Source organism: Symsagittifera roscoffensis, chromosome 4 (genome assembly GCF_963678635.1).
Source record: "Symsagittifera roscoffensis chromosome 4, txSymRosc1.1, whole genome shotgun sequence".
NCBI classification, from domain to species: Eukaryota; Metazoa; Xenacoelomorpha; order Acoela; family Convolutidae; genus Symsagittifera; species Symsagittifera roscoffensis.
The window spans coordinates 60,487,166-60,508,947 of record NC_087065.1 but is presented as its reverse complement, the minus strand read 5'-3'; the positions used below and the strand labels follow the sequence as shown (position 1 = coordinate 60,508,947).

Below are 21,782 nucleotides of genomic sequence, written 5' to 3'. Positions count from 1 at the left end.
GATATAAAAAATGAAAGATTTGTTTGTGCACAAATTATGTTGAAATGTCTAATGAAATTGGCTTGCAAAAATTAGCGAATTTTTATCTTCCTGCTTGTTTTGTAAATGTGCTTAAACTAAAGCCAATAAACAAAAAAAAATGTCAGTGTAAACAGATTTTTTCAAATTTCTGTTTAAGCTACGTAATTTTTAAAAAAATTTCTTAGAATCATGCTTGCATTGCAGTAATTCCATAGGATGATTTCTAATTTTATAACTTGTGGCCTGGAATTTGTAACTTTCAGATTGAATAGTGATATATATATACATGTTCTGAATTTTGGAAAAACTTTAAAACTGCCATTCATTTCATTTGAAGAGAATGGTCATATATTATTTTCAGAAAAGCATCTAATTTTAAAAAAAACTGAAACACAAATTTTCTTAGCTAATATTTTGATTCAATTCGGTTTCATAGTTATTTATGCGTTCGGTTGTGGAATTTTGTGGATCTTTTAAGCAAATTGGTAAATTTAGTGTTTCACTTTGCCTATTGAAAATTACAGACTGTTCCAATGTAATATGAATTTCTAACGTATTTTTTATTGAGAATTTGGTTTTTGGAAAAAGTGAAGCAACATTTCGAAATTGAATCTACTTAACCGTTTCATTGGTCGAAAATGTTTATAAGAAGAAATGATTGGTAGAAGCCTACACAAATATTTATGTGTTAGAAGTAGTAATTTTAGCCGATTTAAATACGGTATCATAGTAATTACGAAAGTAACGGAATATTTGTGCTCGGGGTGGATTTTTTTCTCTTCAGACAAATTTCGACTTTTTATCTAGCCATTTTTAACGGAATTTTTAAAATATCATTCAAAAAGTATTGTTGCCTGCCCTGAGCTCAAATTTGAAAAGATATTTCACCTGTGATCATTTTTCATAAAGCTATGGGGGTTTAAAGATTCCCATTTTGATCAATTTGGGACAAATAACGCGCATATATTTCGCGCTATTAACGCGTAAGCGGAGAGTTAATCCGTCTCAAAATCGTTACAAATTGGTTGAAAGAAGCTTATTTGCCTCAAATGTTTTGTTACAAGGAGCAAAATCTATCCTTTTGTATTTTAAATGGCTTCTGGAGAATGATTTTTATTTAAAAAAACTAAATGTAAAAAAAATAAAATGAAATTTTTTTTCTTCTAAAAATTGAAATTTTTAATGTTATTACTGCTCCATAAAACTTTAAAAGGCAGTCGGAACATTCAGGGCTTTGCCCTGATACGAGCAGTCTTGTTAAAGTTTTGTTGTGGCAATAAATTCACTGTAAAAGAAATACTAAAGGACGCACACTTTGGTTACACTTTTTGGTGAAAACAATTTGAAAAGTATGTTCTAGCTGAGTCTGTTGAAATATGTGAAGGATCTGAATAAGTTGCTCACAAGATTTGAAAGTTTGAAACACTATATGAGTTTGCTGGTCCTCAACGTTCTATTGTTTCTTCTAAGACAATCTTTGATAAAGTTGTGACTTCTTACATACTGAACACTTGTCAAAAATTTGCGTCTGTTTCTCTTAAACTATTGACTTAGTACAGCAGAAGTTAATCCATTTTTGAGTGCATGTAATTCCTATTGGGACCAAATTGCAAAAACACTACATATATATTTTTTGTCAGAAAAATTTTTCAGACAAATAGGACCCTGGAATTTTTTAAACAGCATTTTCAAGAAATGGAAATCAAAGTTTTTTCAATTTCTGTTATTTACAAGACAAACTTCTATCTAAATTGCTCAAATATCCATGAACTTGATATAGCTGATTGTTCAATTTATATTATTTAAAAATGAATAAAATTCAATATCCATGAACTTGAAATAGCTGATTGTTCAATTTACAATATTTAAAAATGAATAAAATTATTCATAATGCTCAACATTTAAGTACTAACTCGATCCAAGTCGATCAAATATAAAAAAGCATTATACAACAGCCTCAAATACGGTTTTCTTCTTCAATAATTTGATGAAAAACTGTTAGTTATATTATTTTGATGCTTTTAGCCTGTTTCTACTCACAAAACTGTAAAACATTCTTTTTTTAAGTCTAGATCTCAATTTATTTAAAAAGAGTTTTTTGATACTCTTGATCAAGCACCTAATTTGATCATCATTTATCATGTCATTAAATAATCCCTTTTAGTCCTGGTTTCAGGTGCACTGAAAAAATTCTAATTATTTTTTGTAACTTTGGCATATTTAAAATTGAAATTTGTCTTTGTAATCTAAACTGTTGTGGCCCTCTTGAAGATGACTCATTGTTGAATATGGTATTGCTCCGACATTTGAAACTGAAGAGGAATTTTGTCTTCGAGTGTGTTTTAGATTTTTGTTTGTTTTTTTTTTCACGCAAAATCAGCTACCACAAATGATGGTCAGAATAGGCCGATTGATATCTTACTTTGAAGCCCTTCCATTTGTACTACAAAATATTTTGACAATCTTAGTTGATTCTAGGAAAACTAGTTTTCGAAGCTTCATTTAGGGCTTCCCTAGCAATGAGTTTTTAACCAAACACAAAAATTTTTTCTGCAAAAGTAAACTGAAAAACTTTAAGGCATGTTTCTGAGTTTTTTTCATGTTTTGTTTGTTTTTCCTTATTCGGAGACAACTCTAGTCGGTTATGTCTAATTGATTTAAGTTCGACGCGTTCGCATATTTCGCTCATCTACGCACAAAAACCGACACTAACTCTAGAGAAAAAACTTTTGTTCTAAGTTTTTTATGAATGTGGTTAGAACATTTTGTGCTAGTTGCACAGCAATCGTCTATCATTGATTTTTATGCAACTGATATAGACACTCCGAGCAATATATAAACTTCAAATAACTACATGAAAAATGTAGATTCTAGACTTTTAACCCCCTCATCCCACCCCCAAAATTGATATTTTTTTTCTAAAAAAATGTATGTGTAAAGTTAATTTTTATCCAAAGTAAGTTACTTGCAAAGCAATCGGATATTCTTAATTTTTTTAAACCTGTCTTAACATTTTAGCCATGCGTCAGTTAATGCCCAAGACACCCCCACTCGGCATTTCTGTCTCCTGCGCATCGCGCCTCAATGGGGAGACTTCCAGACTGAGCTGGAGTTGAGCAAGATGCTCGGAGGCTCTGAGGACCCGACTCTGAAGGCATCTCTCAAAGAGTCTATGCTGATAGGCAACTGTCCCAAGTTCCTGGAGGACCAGGACACGGAACACACCTATGAGTACAGGAATGTGGATGGAACTAACTGCATCTACGAGAGGTGTGTGTCATGCTTATAGTTAACAAAAGAAGATGGAGAAAGAGGAGAAAGTTTTGTCCTCATATTTTTTGAATTCTTCTGAGAGTTACTAAACAACTAAGTTTTTAGCGTGCCTCCTCACTTTCGGCCGCAAAACCTTCCAAAGGGTCGCAAAAAACGAGGAGCTGGGCTAGTGGCAATCCCCGCGTCTTGTTGGTCCTAATTTCCCAAAAAAAACCAATAACGCTATTTTCACCAAACAATAACTAGTGGCGAAATTTTTGCCAAAAAAGTTGAACTCTTGTTTTGAGAGAGCTCAAAAAGTAGCAAATGCTGGACCTAAAAACGGGTCGTAAAATTTTGGGGCAGGCAGATTCGGTATTATCGGTATTAGATTGATCCTATGTTAGTTGTAAGTCAGAAACAATGTTTGTTTATTAAGGAGAGCGGCGGCTCTGGACGAGGCATACTTCGACTTCCGCAAAAACTACCCCAACATGCCAGTGCCCAGTTTCTGCTGCGGTGGCTACAAGGGTGACTGCAGCGAGGATGATCCGACCTATGTCAGGCCAGACACCTCAGCCAGAGCTCCCGAGGAGATCCAGAACGAGATCTGTTCGGCCAAACTGGCAGACAAGGCACTCAACCAAATAGTCGCCAATCGTACGTTTATAAAAAGAGGAATTGGGTGTTTTCTGTTATACGGCCCATAATTATCAAATTGTTAATAGAGCTTCTATTTTAATTATTGAATATCCAGATTTTTTTTTCAGTGAAACTAATTTCAACCTATCATAATCGAGCATTATGGATCGCTCAATGATTTAAGTTTGAAAAGATTATATTTGGGCCATATAACAGAAAAGACCCAAAAAATGCATTGTGAAAACCAAAATAAGTCTTTCTGTTTAGCCGAAAGTCGGCTTTGCTCATTGCATATGCTCAGACATTTTTCAGATTGAATTTGAAGCTGCTTAATTTTGACCAATTATGAGCCTTTATTCGATTTTCTTGCGTCTCAATGTTGAAACAGGACGAATTTTCAATTAGTAGAACGTTTTTTTTGTTTCGGATTAAATCATTTCTCATTATTACACAATAATGAGAAATGAATTAATCTTGGAAATGCCAATTGGAAATTCCACCATTTCAGCTCTGCACGACACTGACCCGTACCTGTCTGTGTGTGAATCCATATCTCCCTTCCACTTACGATCATCCAATGGACGCATCATGATGTTCGAGCCCACTTGTGCGAACACAAAATTAGCAGAAATGGATCAAGTGATGACGTTTAGAGTGTACAATGCACCAAACCCTGCTGACAAGGTAGGCGATCGATCCTCGTCGAACTCAGGCAGCAGTTTCATAAAGTTCGAGAACCTTCTCCCCCACTGTTAATCCAGCTTCATCAGTACACATAAATTGTAATCATGTCATCAAATGAGCCTATAAATACTAAGCCTGATAATTTACTATGAGTGCCACGGCCGCTTCTGTAACTTCTGTGTCGCCCCAATATATCATTTTAAATTTAGGAAGTAAATGCTCCAAAAAATCTAGTATTTGGTCAACAATTTCCAAAACGCACAGGCAGCAAGTAGCAAGTCTCAAAATATAAAAACTACACAGCCGAAAACTTGGATAGCCGAAAAAGCATACAACGCTAACTCGCTTTTATATCAAACGCACGCACCCATTTTTTTCTGGACTATTCATTGCTCAACATGTTTTTCTGTTCTAGTACTTCGAACTGGAAATAGCCTCTACCCACAAAGTGAAGCTGGAAGTGTCAACCGGAAAAGCTTTCTTCTCCAAGTCTGGCGAGGCTTACCAAGAGGTCACCACCAACCTAGCAGTGAGCGAGCCGACAGTGGTGAAGATTGCCAAACAGACCAGCGATGTTCTTCGAGTCCAGATGGGAGGTATGTTGGAAAATAGTTCTTAAGACCGAGCCAAAGTAAATACCATCACAGCTAACATCAAAGCAGCCAAAATACCCCCATCTGCAAAAGAGTGGTGGCCTCCTTTTTGTCCTATTTTGAGATATCCATTTTTGGCTGACAGACCCAAAATTTTTTCCAAAGGCGCCTTGGACGCCAAAATATACTGAGGGGGAACCGCGGTACTTAAACATATTCTTGGTTAACCTTTTTCAAAAAGTACCTAAAACGTTTTTTTTTGGCTTGTTTTTTTTTCAAAATTTTGCCTGCTGCACAGAAAATGTAATCAAACAAGGTTTTTTAGTGCTCTGGGAGAGCTCAAAAATCAATTTGTTTGGATTGATGATTATTATATGTTTGGACATAAACTTTTTATTTTAATTTAAAAAAAAACAAGAATTTCTGCCCTTCGTCCGATTTAGTTTACAGTTTGAAACATCAGTACAGACATGAATTTTACCTTCAAAACATTGTTTATAAAACAACGGACGTGATAATATCTGCACTCTTGCAATTTGCACCACCACCGATGACCGGTTTTGCCTATGACTTAAAAGATATTAGAAATCTTGCTAATTTTTTTGAATGGAAGACTATATTTCGACCTTTAATCAAATGACCACAGAAAATGAATATGGGCTCGGACCAAGTGAACAATCTCCCCCCTAAACCAGTGTTAACGCGCTGACGCTGAAAAAGTGTTAATAGATACTGAAGCTATAACTATGTTGTTGTTCTAATATTGTTTAAAAAAATTTAATGGAATATGAACGCTTTCCCGCATCATAGATAAAAATTTTTGAAGAGCTCAAAAACTAGTTAAGATTACAGCAAAATTAGTAATTCTTAAACTCTCACAGCTTTAGAAAAAATTCATCGCAGGTGGAAAAACTTTTTTTTTTAATTTTTTCTTATTTACGATATTTCCTTGGGGTTTAAAAGTATTCAGTTAGAATTTTTTCCAGTTTCCGGATGGATCTCTGCCCTATTTGCCAAATAAAAGTTTTTGGCAAATAAAATTTTGATAAAAATAACAAAAAAAAAACAATCGCTGTTAACATATGTTCTTATTCTTAGATGATGCTAAAATTCGGACAAAGTTTTCATGTAAAAATCGAGTTTAGTTTAAAAAAAAGAACACTGCTCATCTATAAATCAATTGTTTCAATGAAATTCGTGCGTCCTCAAGCAATGTTAAGTTTCTGACAATCAAAACTAGAAAATAATTCAAAAACTCAGTACGAAAGCCGAAAAAAGAGTATCAATACACCATCACTTTCTTTGAAAAACTACCCCTAGCAAGTATACTTCCTTGCTTACTTAAAGAAAACAGAAACAAAATTTATCATAGATTGAACTTAAAAACCCGTAGAGTTAAAAACCTTATCCACTTTTTTGTTTATTTATTATTATTTTTTTTGTAAATAGACATTTTTCTTGTATGGAATTGTATGACAAGCATTGTTTGTGTATGAAATTCAGCCCGGGAGTCTTTGAGCATAACGTTTTAGAAGAGTGTACATTTTAGATTGCTTAAACAAAGATAATGAAGAATATTGAAACGATGTATTATAAATTACAAGCACAGCTCATTGTGTCTAGATTGGAAATTGGTTCGAAAAACGATCTGCGCCGTATTAGTGTCTATCCCGAGTCGAGATTTTTCACCTAATTTGAAGCAAGATTTGAGCGGTTTGAGCGGTTTTTTTAGACAATTACGCTCAAAATCTTGCTTCAAAATGAGCGGTTTGAGCGGTTTTTGAACGGTTTATCTAAAAAAACCGCTCAAAAACCGCGCAAGATTTGAACGGTTTTGAGCGGTTTATCTAAAAAAAACCGCTCAAAAACCGCGCAAGATTTTATAATAAAAAGTCGACCACAGAGGGATTCGAACCCGCAATCTTCTGATTCGAAGTCAGACGCCCTATCCGTTAGGCTATGCGGACTTGCTGGAATCTTAATTTTCGCTGTATTTGTTCTATTGATTCAGTTTTGTTATGCAATGGTATCTTATAAATGAGCGGTTTTTGAGCGGTTTTTTAAGCAAGATTTGAGCGGTTTGAGCGGTTTTTCCAAAAAAAACGCCCAAACCGCCCAAACCGCTCAAACCGCTCAAATCTTGCTGAAAAACCGCTCAAACCGCTCATATCTTGAGCGGTTTTTGAGCGGGATCTCGACCCGGGATGCTAACGAAACGGTATTTTAGATAGTTAGGCGAATGAGTTCTTTTTTACAGGCGATAGTTTCCTGTTTTGGAATCTGAAGGATGGGTTCCAGCTGATGATCAATAAGGACCTGGAGGTGAGAGGACTGTGTGGAGTCGCTGCTGACACGACAGAGAAGGACTTCCTTTTGTACCAGAAGAACTCAGATTCTTCCGTAAGTTAAAAGTAACTGTACGATTTTTCAAGGCCGATAAAAGAAGATCAATAGATAGAGCATGGGCTCGTCTCGGGTATACTTGTCTAAAATTAATTTTCTCTACAGAAATATATGAATAATACTGCTGAAAAATTGACACAATGAAAAATCAGGTAATAATTTTGAACGATTCCAAAAAATTTCAAAATTTTTCAAGAACTTTAACTCGTAGCCAGGGGCGGATCTAGGATTTTCTCGACGGGGGGGGGGCGGATTTTCAAATTTTTTTAGGCCGACCGAATTGATTTTTCGAGCTCTCCCTACGCACAGTTCAGTCCCTGTTTTAGCCAAAATTTCTGCGCCGCAGGCAAAATTTTGAAAAAACAGTCCAAAAAGGCGTTTTTGGCACTTTTTGGAAAATTTTGACCAAAAAATTGCGTTTTTTTGGCGCGCGCGCCCCCCTCAAAATTAGTATATATTGGCGCCCGAGGCGCCTTTAGAAAATTTTCAGGGTCGGTCGGCCAAAAATGGATTTCTTAAAAAGTACCACAGGGGGGGGGGACCCTTTGGGTCGGCAAGGGGTCGAATCCCTGAGGGGGGGGGGGGGGCGTCCGCCCCCCGCCCCCCCTTAAATCCGCCCCTGTTCGTAGCAAATTGTTTGCAGAAAATAGTTTTAACCTAGTAGCAATGTCAATTTCAGAATATAAAATAGTATGTCGTTCAGAGTTGGACCTAAAGGCAGATACTAGTCTCGCGCAATCGGCGATACATTACAAAAATAGCAAGAAAACTAGCCGAGTTAGAAACTAGACGAAAGTTTTTGCTAAAAAAAGTTCAGAAAAATATTAATAACTAGGTCATGAAAAATTTTGTCTCAATAATTTTGTTTCATTTGAATTTAATTGCGATATGAAAAAAACATGTCAAAAAGACGATTGCCTTAAATATAATAAGCTCCTAAAGCAACACTACGAATCAGTAATGCAGTCGACAAAAATTGGGCAAGCGCCCGTTGAGCCGAAAAAACTATTAGCCATAATAAACTTCGAGCTGCAAAAACTCAACTTTCAAGGTTTTCAAGTTTCACGTCCTAGTTGTTGTCCTTCTAACGAAAAAACATAAGATAACTAAACCAATATCAGATTAAAAACCAATTATCAGAAACCTTTCTAGCCGAACAAAAACTTTCAGCAAAAAAAAATCTCAGGCAAATACAAAAGTTCAGAGTTGGCTTACAACCAATAAGATCGTTCTTTTTAATTGGCATTGTGAAATCAAGCAACTTCCTTGAATCAAATTACGTATTTTGTGAAAGAACTCACCCTTTATTAGTCGTCTTTACTACTCCGTCATACTTGTAACAGAAATATCAAAAAAGTTAGTGATCGCACTCAAATTACCACAAAGTTCTTGAAATTTCAAAAATAGATAATTTTTTTGTTAAGGCCAAATCATGGTAAGATTTGATCTTAATAAGACAAAAAGGGAGGAGTGAATCTTTCTAGCATTGTGCAAAACTCGATTACTTGTCTGATTTTGAACTGGAACAAGTTTTTTTTGCTCATTATGTTTGATTCTTGATTGAAAATTAATATTTATGAAAATAAAAACCAATTTCTACCAGCTCATATGAAACTACAATTCATAAGTAACCGCATGCACAAATTTTTTAGAGAAAACTATACTACTTTGAAACATGTAATATGCAAAATATCGATAACTAGTTTATCAAAAAATCTGCAGCTGTGGAAAATTTTTTTTAATTTTAAAAGGCAATTTAAAATCAATTTTACTGATTACCTCACTTATAGACAAAGAAAGCCAAATTGGAAAATTTTGTCTCACTAGAATTTAAAGGAGATCCACAGTTGCAACACATGGTAAAGAGTCATAGAAAATCTTTATGTTCAATAAGGAAAGAACCTACAGCTCTTATGTTTTAATAATTAATAATTGTGGTTTCCGCGATTTGCAGAATATCTATGAAAGGCTATCCACCCTGTCCACGCAAAGTCCGTTTCTATTATTTCCCCACATCCAGATTGAGTTATTTAAGTGAGCGAAGCACTTTTTTGTGACTCATGGACTTTTTTTGCGTCTAGATTTTCTTTCACGTGGTACCACTATTGCAGCAGTAATCGGTCAGGCTATGGTAGACTTGAAGTTGGAGGTTAAGTGAGAGCTCGTCCTCTCACATTATCATTGCCATGGCAGGGGATCGATCACACGATCTGACGATCTCGAAGTAACCGCCTTAATTTATTTATATTTAACCTGCAGTTTCCTTAAAAACTTACACTGGAATTTTCACGTGGGCTGATTTTTTTATGAAAAAATTTCGATATTTTAATTGATCGATTTTTTTAGGATGACAAAATTGATTTTTCGGAGCTCTCCCAAAGCACTAAAAAGACATTATTTTGGCCAAATTTTATGTGCCGTAGGCAAAATTTTGAAAGAAAAACAGGCAAAAAAAGGCGTTTTAGGCACTTTTTGGAAAATTTTCACCAAAAAATTGCTTTTTTTGGCGCGCGCTCCCTCACCAAAATTAGTGTGTATTGGCGCCTAAAGCAACTTATGAAAAATTTTAGGGTCCGTCGGCCAAAAATGGATATCTCAAAATGGTTTCAAAGGGGGGACCCTTTGGGTGAGCAGGCGATCGAATCCCTGAGGTGAGTCGTCAGCCACCCCCACCTATCCCCTAATTCCGCCCCTGTAAAAAGGCATTTCGATTTGACAACCAAATTGTTTTTTCCTCTCATTGTTTTACGTGCGTGAGGAAGTGACTAGTAGATATTGGTTTTAAGGAAATGAGCTGACTTTTTCGCCAAAAGTAAAAATTTGTAATTTTGTATACTTTTCTGTTTTAGACGTGCAGTGCCCAGAAGAACCCCGGCTCAGAGGGCAACCAGTGTTCTGGCATGGAACAGACTTGCCTCAAGGCTCTGGACGTGTGCACCCAAGTGCACACTGGCATCTTCGAGAGCTGTGCCGGAAGCTCCAAGGTCAGAGCATAATAGATGCCAAGTAAAAGTTCCTTTAAATGGTTTCAGTGACTTTCACGACTGGTCGGATAGCTCAAATATTTATTTTTAAAATGTATGTTAACGAAAGCAATTTTTCGTTGTAATAACTTCAAATTGAATGCCCTTCATTACTGGTACTGAAAACTGTAGTTTTGCGATATTATAAAACAATGAAAAAAAATGGAAAAATTGTAGTTGGTACTTTAAGCTATTTTCCAAATTAAGTATGATAGGGTCTTTCCCTTTCTCTTTTGACGCAGAGGTTCAGTTCCTTTAAAATAAGCTTTCTTTCCAACCAAGTCACTATGTCTTAGGTACGTTTTTTTTTTCAATTTTAACTACCCCAAAGAAAACTCGTACAGCGTCAAGTGTAGTATGGCTCAAGTCAACAAAAACAGAAATACAAAAAAAGAACCAGAATTAAAGAAACAAAACAAATTACTGAATTTTTCAAACTTTAAAAAAAAAATTTTTAAATGAATTCGATTGGAACATTCTGTGCTTTGCAGAGCAACCGGTTATCCTTGATAAGCATTAACAACAATTTTTTTCTAGGTATTTACGGAAGAGTACGAGAAAGTATGTGTGGAGTCCTACTGTATGGTGGCCAAGGCGGCCAATATGACGAAACAGCAGATCGCCGACAAACACGAACAGACCATGTGTCAGACTCTGAACGCATATCTGTTCAAGTGTATTTCCAATGCACTCTGTGATACTGATCTACCTCAGTGTGGTAAGTAAGGAGGAGTCAAATGTTCTGATATGAGAACTTTCTTCAAGAAGACTTCTGTTGACATTGAGTCATAATAGTTTTATTTGCTCAGCTAACTTGAGCCGTGAGAAACACCTATATTTTATACTTAGAATATCTCTGCCTCTGGTCAGTTTTTCCAAAAAACGTTGTTTTATTTGAAAAATGATTGTCTGGAATTTGTTTACGACGAGGAAAAAAACATCTTTGTCAAAAATCATTTAAAAAAACGTAATAAATCAGAACTGTTCGAAAAAAAAACTTGAACAATTTAGTTTTTTTTCCCAAAAATTGTTTGTTTTATAAAAATGAAATAAAACACAGACCCCCTAAATTCAAAGTCAGAAACTTGTCTTTGTACATTTCACTGTAGTGTTTAAATGGATCTTAACTTCGTTCGTGTTCACTGTGTGTGATGTCCGTATAGTGATGTGTTTGTATGTGAGTTTAGCGAGTCAGTGTCAGGGGCAGCACGAGTACTACACAGCACTGGGCCACAAAGACCAGCTGGTGTGTGGGGTGGAGCCAGAAAAGTTCTACTCACAGCTATCAGCCAGTGGTAAGGAAAAGAACATAAAATGGAATCAGCTGTCGGTCCTATCATTTTCTCCGTTTCCATTCAACCAGACATCAACTAGTCAAATAATGGTCGTGCAGCCCACCATTACGTCTTTGTATTGATCTAAGACCAAAGCTTTTACTCCAAATTAGTTTCAAAGGCATTGAGGACGTGGCATGAATCTCCTGCTTATAACGAAGGAAAGAATTTTTGCTACAATAAAACGATAACTCAAATTCAACAACATCAGACAATGAGACTTGAAAAAGGCAGACAGAGACTTCCTTGGATCATAAAATTATCTGTCCCTGTGAAATCTATGAATTAGTTTTAATTTGATGAAAAATTTTTACTGAGAGAGACGTGGGGTCGGTTGTTAGATCCCTTTGTTTCAATTAGTAACTAAGATTATAAGCTAAATTATATCATAGATCATAGTTGATCTAGTCCTAGAGTTAAAATGATATTTATATAAACAGATAAATCAAAAAAAAAGATTGATTAAATAGACAAAATTTAAGTGTTATGCACAACTGTTCATCTTTTGTTAACTTTTACCAATAGGAGGGGATTTTATTTCATCAATTTATTACGTTTTATTTGTTACAATATTCGCTGAAAAGTAGCGGAGAGAAGGTGCCGAGAAGTTGATGTTCAATCCTTGCTGGGAAGAGTACACCAGTCCTCACTGTCAGTTGGGGCATTGTCCGATAATAGGGCGGTGGCACTTCTTTTTTCCTCTCAGTCCGTTAAATTTGACTTAAGACAATTACTTACTTAACTTTGTTTAAGTCATGAGTGACTCTGTTTAATATGAAAAATTTACTATAAGAAAATTTAAGATTTATTCTTTTAAAAGAAAAGAAATAAAGAAAATTGTGAGTATTTTAGCTGGCCGTTTCAAGAAATTAGAGTCACTAAAAAATGCAGGCAGGCTCATCCGAAACAATTTTAGTTTGGTTTTCCCTTCACCTGCTATTAGATTTCAGTCCTCTCCTTATCTCTTAATCTCCATTTGATCAGCAGACTGACATTTGCATTTTATCGATTTTTTTCTATTAAAAAATCAATATTTAGTTTAACTGGGGGAACTCACAATTTTTCCACCTGCTTCGGTTATTTTAAAATTCAGAGCAGCGGGGGATTTATCTATTTTCAAAGTCAATACAATAGAGACACACCGCCTGACTGGCGTCGTGGATAAATACTCATTTCCCTCGATCATCTGTTAAACTTTCTTAAAAATTTTTGCCTTTTTCCAAGGTTAATAAAAGTGAAAAAAAAAATCCGTTCAGAATTCGAAAAATTAGAAATGTGGATTTGATTTTTAAAGTTTTAAGTCAGGTTGTTCAGTTGAAATCTGAATCAAATGTTAAGTTAAAATGGAATTCTTATCTTCAGGTGTGAACAAATTTAGAATAGAAAAGAGTCCGCTCAGATCTTTTGTAAACAATTAAATCAATAGCCTTTTGTATTCGTGTAGCATTTCCAATACTACAAGTTCAAACAAAAAACAATGAAAACATAGATAACCGGTTACTGTGCAAGTAAAACAGAATGTTCCGACCACAGTCTTAAGAGATATCATAGAACTTTTTTTTTCAAATTAGTGTCGTTTGTTGGGCGTGGTGTGATACAAGGAGCTGAACAAAAAAACTAGAGGTTAGGCTTTTTTGACAGTCATAGCAATTTATCAAATTGAAAAACAACTTTTGTCGAAAAAAAATGATTAGAACACAAAAAAAAACATTACAAAAATTTTCCGATTTTTTTTGCAGATTTTTAAATTTTTGAAGTTGTTGATTCCAAAAAACGGTTGAATACTCAAAAAAATAACGTTACTCGAGCAAGTAAAACTAGGTTTTTACGTTTTAAATTAAGATGTAAGCTTTTAAGCTATTAAAATAAGCTATTGCAAGCCTCGCTTTTTTCGCTCGAATTAAGACGAAAAAGCAAAATTTTTAAACCGGTTTTTCTCTAAACGAGGAAGTTTTTTGAAATCTTATAATGTCGTTCGAATCACGGCTGTAAGGGCTTTATTATGATATCAGCTCTCTCCGATGATTTTTTGTGGCCGCTGATGTTGCGTGGAAAACAATAAAAAAACTAAAACACCCGAATACAAAGCTCCTTCCAAATTTCAAAACCTCGGATCAATAAAAGAACTTCGAATCTCGAGATCTCCCAAGCTACTACAATAATCTAATTAAATTTGGATAAACATCGTACTTCTTACGAAACGTATCTGAATTCTCCTGAGCATTGTCGAACAAAATGTTATAAAAGCAACTTTGAGAGTTGAGACAAAATTTATCAGGATCCTAATGTCGCTTAATGCTTGCGCGTTTTCCTTTATGAAACCATTGGACTCTTTAATGTTTAAAAAATTGGCCGTATTTTGAAATTTTTAATTCCTTGTACTTTGAAACAATTTCGAAAACTTCTAAAAATGGCCATAAATTAGTCAGTAAAACTTCTGGGAAGTTTCTTTTTCCACAAAAAAGTCCTGATTCTACGAAGGTTGTTCGGCCGTTTTTAGCCATTGTGTGCAAATTTCTATCTTTTCAATTTTCATAGTTATTTGAAACCAATTTAAATATTTGATTAAGAAAGAGTTCTCGAATTGTGGTATTTCAATAAAAGCACTATTTTCAACTTCCACGGGTAGTAAATTTGAAGTTTTCAATTTGTATTACAACTTGAAACCTCTACAACAAATTGAGAACCTTTCTATTTTCATTGATTGAGCTTCCGTGTTCAGTGACTGCTGCATCTCTTTCAAAACCCAAACGATTTTTTTGATTTTTTATTATCCTGTCTGTTACTTGTTTCTAGATTTATGCTTCAAAATCTGTCTAAAGTTCACCTTTGCTTTTGTCCCTTTAGCAAAAATTTCAACTCAGTTGATACGGCGCTGGTTCGAGTCTAACCGTTTTCGTTGCACGGCCCAAATCAGGAAAAAAAACAAGCACGTAGTTCTTAAGTAGCGGTAGCCGTTCTCCGCAAAGAGCTGAGGATCTCATATGTTGGTTACTACCTTGAGGAATAATGGTCTTAACTTTTTTAAACTGAAGAGGGACAGAAATCCAATTGAAGTAAAATGATTAGAGCAGATTAAAAATTCTAATCATTTAGGCTTGGGAAAATATAGTTTCAGAATGTATATAGAAGAATTCTGAAACCATATTTTCCCCCAGTCTATTATGACTTTATCAACAGTTGTAAATTGCTCACATTAACTCTTTAGGGCAGCAACTATTGCGCAAAAGTTGGAGAGCTCAAAATTAATTTTATGAAAATGCAGAAGTCTTAACTCAAAAGCATTGAAACAAACATGTGTTCTTGATTTTCAGATGTGGAGCACAGTGCTGGCTGTTTCTGCGAGGCTGGCTACTATCGCCAGGGAGGGGACTGTGTTCCGGCTGAAGAGTGCAACTGCAGATACAAAGGACAGAGTTACCCTCACGGACACGAACTCACCAGCGACTGCCAACAGTGGTACGTTCATGTTGCCAAAAATTGTAGGTCCTTGACCTTAAGGGAAAATCTGTTCGTTTTCCCCCCTCCCCTCTCTCTCTCTCTCTCTCTCTCTCTCTTTCTCTCATGTGGCTTAAAATGTCCTCGTGGCTAGTCTTTTGAAAGTTCAAAGTCGTCAGCCACTCTTGATGGCACCAAGGCGATACGCATCACGAATATGAACCTTGCTTCTTTTTTTTAATCTACTTAACTTGTAATTTTTCTTGAGTCAGCTACTTAAAATTACATGAAGTTTTATGGCTGATCTCATTTCAACTGTCAATTTTCAATACGCTCTTTAGTCTATTATTTATGGAAACTAACACCGACTGCTATAGGGTGAACCTAGGGTTTTTAGGATGGGTAAGATTTAGATTTTGAGAAAACTAAAACAAAACTGCGGAATCATTAATCAACAAAGGCGCTGGAAAAATTGGTGTTAACTTAGTAAAAAGAAATTTTCAGTTGATAATTTATCTAAGTGATTCTGGTGGCCGTCATAATCATTTACGACACGTTTTAGCAACATTATCAAGCATGTCCAAATCCGTATTCGAGTTGCCATGATTGTGCTATTTCAGCTTGTGCACCGGAAACGGAATCTGGAAGTGTGAAAAGAAACCATGTGAGCACACTTGTCACGTGATCGGCCATGGACACTTTCTCACATTCGACGGAAAACGATACGAGATGGGATCCAAACACGAGTTCAAGCTTGTCGAAGACAAGATCAAGAAGGCATTCCGAATCACCACCGCCAGTTCGCACTGCGAGGCTTCTACAGGAGGAGACTGGGCCGGATACGCGTGCAAAAAGGAGGGTTCCATCATCATCTCGGAGGATATTTTCCAGGGCTCATCGCAACAGCTGAAGATCACATTCAAGCCCAACCATTTCTACATCAACGGAGTGGCGCCTGCAGAAGCCGATGGATACGATGCCTCTCCGGCTTTGAACGAAGTCCAGAGATGGTCCAAATCGTAAGATTCTGTTATGTTTCACTATTATGTTTCACACAGATTTTCACACAGCAATAAAAAACACAAATAAACATTTGTAAATAGAAAGACTTGCATAAGTGTAAACTAAATTAGTCTTTTATAAGTTGTCGAGTTTGTATTTTTTTGTGTCGCTCCAGCTACAACACAGACTTCAACGACTGTTTCTGGGTGCACGTGGACAAGACTGGCAAGTTCCTCACAGTGACCATCAGGTGCAAAGAGCGAGGAGATCTGGTGCTCTGGTATGACCAACACAACAGAATCAAGGTCACAGTGTCCGACAGCTTCATGGACACTGGGGTATGTATGGCTCACTGATTAAATGTCCCTTCTCCACATCATACCATAACCTGGGTCAAGAGTTTTTAACGTTTTTTTTCAAAATAAGGCTATTCAAGGGGTAAGAATAAGTTCCATTTAAAATTTTCAATATTGATTTTTTTTAATGTGCACGGTGTGAGCATTAATCTCAGTTTTAAAAACAGTTTTCTAAATAAGTATTTCTTTTTAACTTTTTCATTTCAGTGACAGAATCTCAGTTGAAGCAATATTTCTGAATAACTTTAATCATTTCTTTCGGTTAAATGTCTGTTTTCTTCTTAGCTGGTCGGTCTCTGTGGTCCCTACGATGGATCCAAGAACAACGACGAGGTCTTCAACGGAGAGAGCATAAAGACCGCTTCTGGTGTGTACGAATACGCAAAGAAGGCTCTTATCAACCCCAACAACGCCGCCAGCATCGTCAAGCCATCCGACAGCGAGGCTTCTTGCAGAACGTAAGGCACTATCTCATTATTCCTAATCATAGAGCATTTTTGCTCCACTTAAATGAAAAAGCTTATTATTTTTCCGATTTTTTGTCATTTTTTTATTTGGATTGCCTATAGGTAAGTTGACTTGCTAATAGTAAAAACAAAGTAAAATATGGGATCAATCTGACACTTTTTAGATCTCCAATTAAAACAGACTTTGAAAAAAGTAACGAAAATTTATGAGTAAAAAAACGGCCTAAAACAAGTTCAAAGTTCGTTCAGAACTTTCAGCTTAAGTCTTATTTCAGTAACCCCACGATGACTTCCACTCGTGAAAACGCCTGTGAGTACCTGAAGGGTGCCAGTAGTGACCTGTTCAAGTGTCTGAACAAACACCTCGACTTCAGACCCTTCCTTCACTTCTGTCACGTGGACATGTGCCATGACCAGACACGATTCGGATTGGTCAACAGTCATAGCTACAAGTGCACGGCCATAGAGCACTACGTGCAACATGCACTAGAGAAATCTCTCAAGAATAATGATCAGGAGTGTTTCCAATTAGCCAATGAGGAGCCGAATTGGAGAACCGTGATTGGCCAATGTGATGCGCGTAAGTTTTTCTCACGGACTCTAAAAAACTGTTGGCAAACTTTTTAAAATCATGATACACCAATTGTGACTACAACATTGTGTAAGATTTCGTATTGAATCATCAAGATTGTGATTTCCCAGAAGCTATTTGATGCCTAAGGAGTTCTAACTTAGTGAAAAAGCAAGCGTGTTTAAAGAAATGGGGTAAAAGTGCCATGCTGTAGAAAAAAAAGCAATTCTGTATTTAAAAAAAAAAATGTTTCAGCTCCAACCTGTGGCAGCAACTTGGTGTACAAAGAAGTAGTGGACGCCTGCTCCCAGGTGTCGTGCAAGGGCATCACTGAAAACTCTGGAACGTCTACCGCGAACCTCTTTTGCAAGGACGCCGCCTACTCCGGCTGCGCATGTCCAGGGGAAGGGTTCTACTACGACGAGGGCAGCTGTAAATACAGATCAGAGTGCCTGTGTCACTTCAATGGGGGATATTATGCCCCCAATGAAACATGGACAGAAGACGGCGTCCTAGAATAGTCAGTCATCATCTTACTAGATTTTTTAAAATAAAAACAATAACCGTTTTCGATTTGGTTTGAAAAATTGTATGGGTGTCATCTTTTGATTTTTTAACGTTGAAACGTTATAATCGATCGCATTTTTGTCACATTTTCTGGAAGCACTTCAAAAAATGTCGAGCAAGATGTCGCTCATCCTTGTCGAGCTGGATGAAGACCGTATTCTGAATTCTGAAGCTGATAGTTTCTGATGCTTCCTGAAACTGAAAGTAATTATGAGGCCAAACTGTGCATTTTGTGAATTGTAGGCGGATTCCGTAAAAGGCTAAAATCCGATTTGTCGCGGAATCTGCAACATTGCTATTTTTCTTTGATCTTCTCTGCTGTTTTGGATTCCACGGATCAATAGCTAAAATACTGAATTGCTCAAAATTGCTCCAATAACAGGCAACTTTGCGGAATCCGCCACAAAAAGTGTGGAATCCGGAACTAGTTTGCGGAATTCATAAACAAATCATAATATATGTTTAGTAAACTTAAGCTGTCGTGGAATCCGCAACTGTAAGTGGAATCCGCAAATTGTTCGCGGATTCTGCAAATTGTAAGCGGAAAACGCATAAATTTGTGGAATTCACTTACTTTTGCAGAATCCGCTTACATTTACGAAATCCCGAACAACTATCTATATTCGCTCAATGCAGAATCCGCAACAAAACCAATGTGCCGATAAAAATTACATTCCAGGTATTTGTACGCGGAATCCTGTGAAATTTTGTAAGTGGAATCAACTTACAATTTAGAACATGTTTAAAGACTTGTCTTTGGAATCCAGGAACATACAAACCCAAAATTATGCGCCTATCTAGTGCACAGTTTAGCCTCGTAACGGTTTTGTGCAATTGAACGTTTTTTAGAAAACCAAAGTTTGGCGTTTCGAAAACTGAAAAAAGGGGTAGTTACACGCATCTCAGGCCGTGCTTAAATAATCGATGGTAACGTTATTTTATACAGGTTTTTGCTGACAACAAAAACTGATTATAGGTTCCAAAAACAGGCGTTCAACTATTTTATAATCGTTTATATTTTTTCCGAAAAATTATAATCTTTTTTAATTGGTAAACATTGATCTTAGTTCCTGCAAAAATCTTCTAATACGGATTCTACTTTTTTTGTTAAAACATTATCACTCTAAAAATATAACTGATGATAGAATACTATTTCGCGGTCAAAATTACATCTCTTAGCGAGGTTGTTTTGTCACCTTTTGGCTCATGTGAGCACAACGTTTTTTCTCGAAACAAAGGCTCTCAAGTTAGTTGAAGAATTACCGCGGTAAGCAAAAAATAGGGTGGGCAAATTAATGATCAACCTTAAAATTTGTGCTCAAAATTTGGTTGAACAAAAAACAATGAACATCATGAAAAAGTTGTTATTGAGAAGAAAAGTGAAAAAACCTATTATATTTGAATTGATTTGAAAACCATTCAAAAACTTTGAAAAGTTTCCCATTTGCCTAAAAAATCAATTTTTAAATATGATTACAAACTTTTTGTTAGAGCATAGAAATGAGCAAAGAAAAAATTTTTCCTCACTTTTTTGATTTTTTGGAATGTTTATTTTTCAATGAAAAGTTGCATAAAATTCAATTTTATTTCGACGAAAAAAAAACATATTTTTTAAATCATAAAGTTTCTTTCAATTAACAAAAAAAACTATGTAAATATCATTTTCATTAAAAATTATCTACAAAAGTTTTCAAATAAATTCCGAAAGTTTTATTTTTCACCAGAAAACTGATTGCCATACAATTTACATCCGGAAATGCTAAGCAGTTTTGGGCCAAGTGAACAGCCTCCCGATTTAGAAAAAAAGGAAACAAGTAATTTGCCTAAATCTAAATTTTTTGTCTATCAGTATTTTTTAGTAAGTTATCGTTTATTTTTTGTAACTACTTCAGTAAAGATTACTTTCTGCAAAATTGAACTTATTTGGTTTATTTTTATGTCGACCAACTTAGCATTATAAACAAAACTGAGAATTATTCTATATTAAGTTTTAATTAAAGTTCTGAGGTGGAGATGGTTCGATTAGTTGATTGTTCAATTGGGATAGTTCAATTGAGATCGTTCAATTGGGCCTATTATCTTAATATTTTTGCCAAAAATTTATATTTTACAATATAAATTTCATAATAATTTTTATGACCATTAATTGGTTTCAGTCAGTGTTACGGGGGAGTGGCTGTGAGTCTGAACTCGTGTCCGGACGAAGACAGCGTCCACCAGAGCGCCTTCTGTCCCAACAACCTCGTCTACAAACAATGTCAGTTCAAGTCTTTTTCAAGCAGTAGAGTAGTAGGGGCATATCAGGGGCGGATTTAGAAGAAAGTTTTCCCATGTTTTAAGATAGACTATAATGCTAATTTTCCGTCACTTTCTCCCATGTATTAAGATAGGTTATAACTGCGTAGTAAAAGTTCCTAGCATAAATTTTTTTAGAAAAATTTACTATTTTACATTTTTCTTCTGTAAGAAAAGTCAAAAAGTTCCTATCTTACAATTTTCTTCCGTAAAAAAGTCACTATCTTACAACTTTCTTATTAGAAAAAGGAATCGCTTTAACTATCCCCCCCCCCCTAAAGATTCGGTACTAGGTACAAATGGCAATTATAATTCGGGATAGTTAAAGAGATCCAGAAAAGGTCGGTCCGTACCTTGTAACATTCCAAGAGCCTAATTTTGTAAGATTCTTATCAGAAAAATGTTCTAACATAGCGACTTTTGGTCAACCCGGATGTACAGAGCAAAAATAAGTGCAAAGTTAACAAGCTCTCTATAGAATGCGTATGAAAATTCACAATAACTTCTGCAGTCATATAGCTACATGCGCATCGAACGTGTTCACATGTTGTTAATTGTATTTTTTTTCCAGCCGTGTCTTCGTGCAGGAAGTCTTGTTTCCATGTGCGCGCCAAAAAGGGAGTGGACTATGCTTGCGAGTCTAAGATGACGTGTGGGTGTGTATGTCCCGACGGAATGGTGATGTCCGAAGTATGTATGCGGCCACTGTACTTAATAATCACTGTTGACAATGCTTTAATCACATAATAACCACTGTTTAAAATGCTTTAATCACTTTATTGTTAACAACTGTCGTCTCAAAGTCCATTACATAAACTGAGTTTAAGTATGATTGTTGGGTCCCTAAAAAGCAAGTATGGTGGGTACCGCGATTTTTTGAAAATTTTAGATGTTTCCGAGTATTTTAAGTCGGAAAATATTTAGGAAAACATCAACCCTGTTTTGATTAGTTAATGTGTGATGATGATTTGTTACAGGATGGTTGGTGTGTAGAAGAGAACAACTGTCCCTGTCTCTGGAGGGGAGAACCCCATTACACTGCAGAAACTGTGGACGACATGTGAGCAAATCTTCTCCTATTAATTGAACTACGCCTGAAAAAAAGTTATAACAACAAATACAGTACATGATAAT

The 21,782-nt window shown here is 35.8% G+C and overlaps 1 protein-coding gene and 1 non-coding gene across 2 annotated transcripts in view; one reads left to right on the top strand and one right to left on the bottom strand.

The window, feature by feature from the left end:
* The window catches only part of LOC134844967 (mucin-3B-like), a 121,807-nt gene that overhangs the window by 1,898 nt on the left and 98,127 nt on the right, over positions 1-21,782 (top strand). The window contains exons 2-18 of the mRNA XM_063861795.1: positions 3,040-3,291; positions 3,713-3,933; positions 4,424-4,599; positions 5,015-5,195; positions 7,450-7,592; positions 10,445-10,579; positions 11,156-11,336; positions 11,806-11,913; positions 15,267-15,411; positions 16,011-16,409; positions 16,568-16,730; positions 17,034-17,206; positions 17,491-17,795; positions 18,042-18,306; positions 20,510-20,610; positions 21,220-21,338; positions 21,626-21,708. Coding sequence (XP_063717865.1) covers positions 3,040-3,291; positions 3,713-3,933; positions 4,424-4,599; positions 5,015-5,195; positions 7,450-7,592; positions 10,445-10,579; positions 11,156-11,336; positions 11,806-11,913; positions 15,267-15,411; positions 16,011-16,409; positions 16,568-16,730; positions 17,034-17,206; positions 17,491-17,795; positions 18,042-18,306; positions 20,510-20,610; positions 21,220-21,338; positions 21,626-21,708 — 3,150 coding nt within the window. The remainder of the gene's footprint in view (positions 1-3,039; positions 3,292-3,712; positions 3,934-4,423; positions 4,600-5,014; positions 5,196-7,449; positions 7,593-10,444; positions 10,580-11,155; positions 11,337-11,805; positions 11,914-15,266; positions 15,412-16,010; positions 16,410-16,567; positions 16,731-17,033; positions 17,207-17,490; positions 17,796-18,041; positions 18,307-20,509; positions 20,611-21,219; positions 21,339-21,625; positions 21,709-21,782) is intronic.
* On the bottom strand, positions 7,087-7,159 carry Trnar-ucg (transfer RNA arginine (anticodon UCG)). Its single transcript has one exon. It is a non-coding gene; the product is annotated as a tRNA-Arg (tRNA).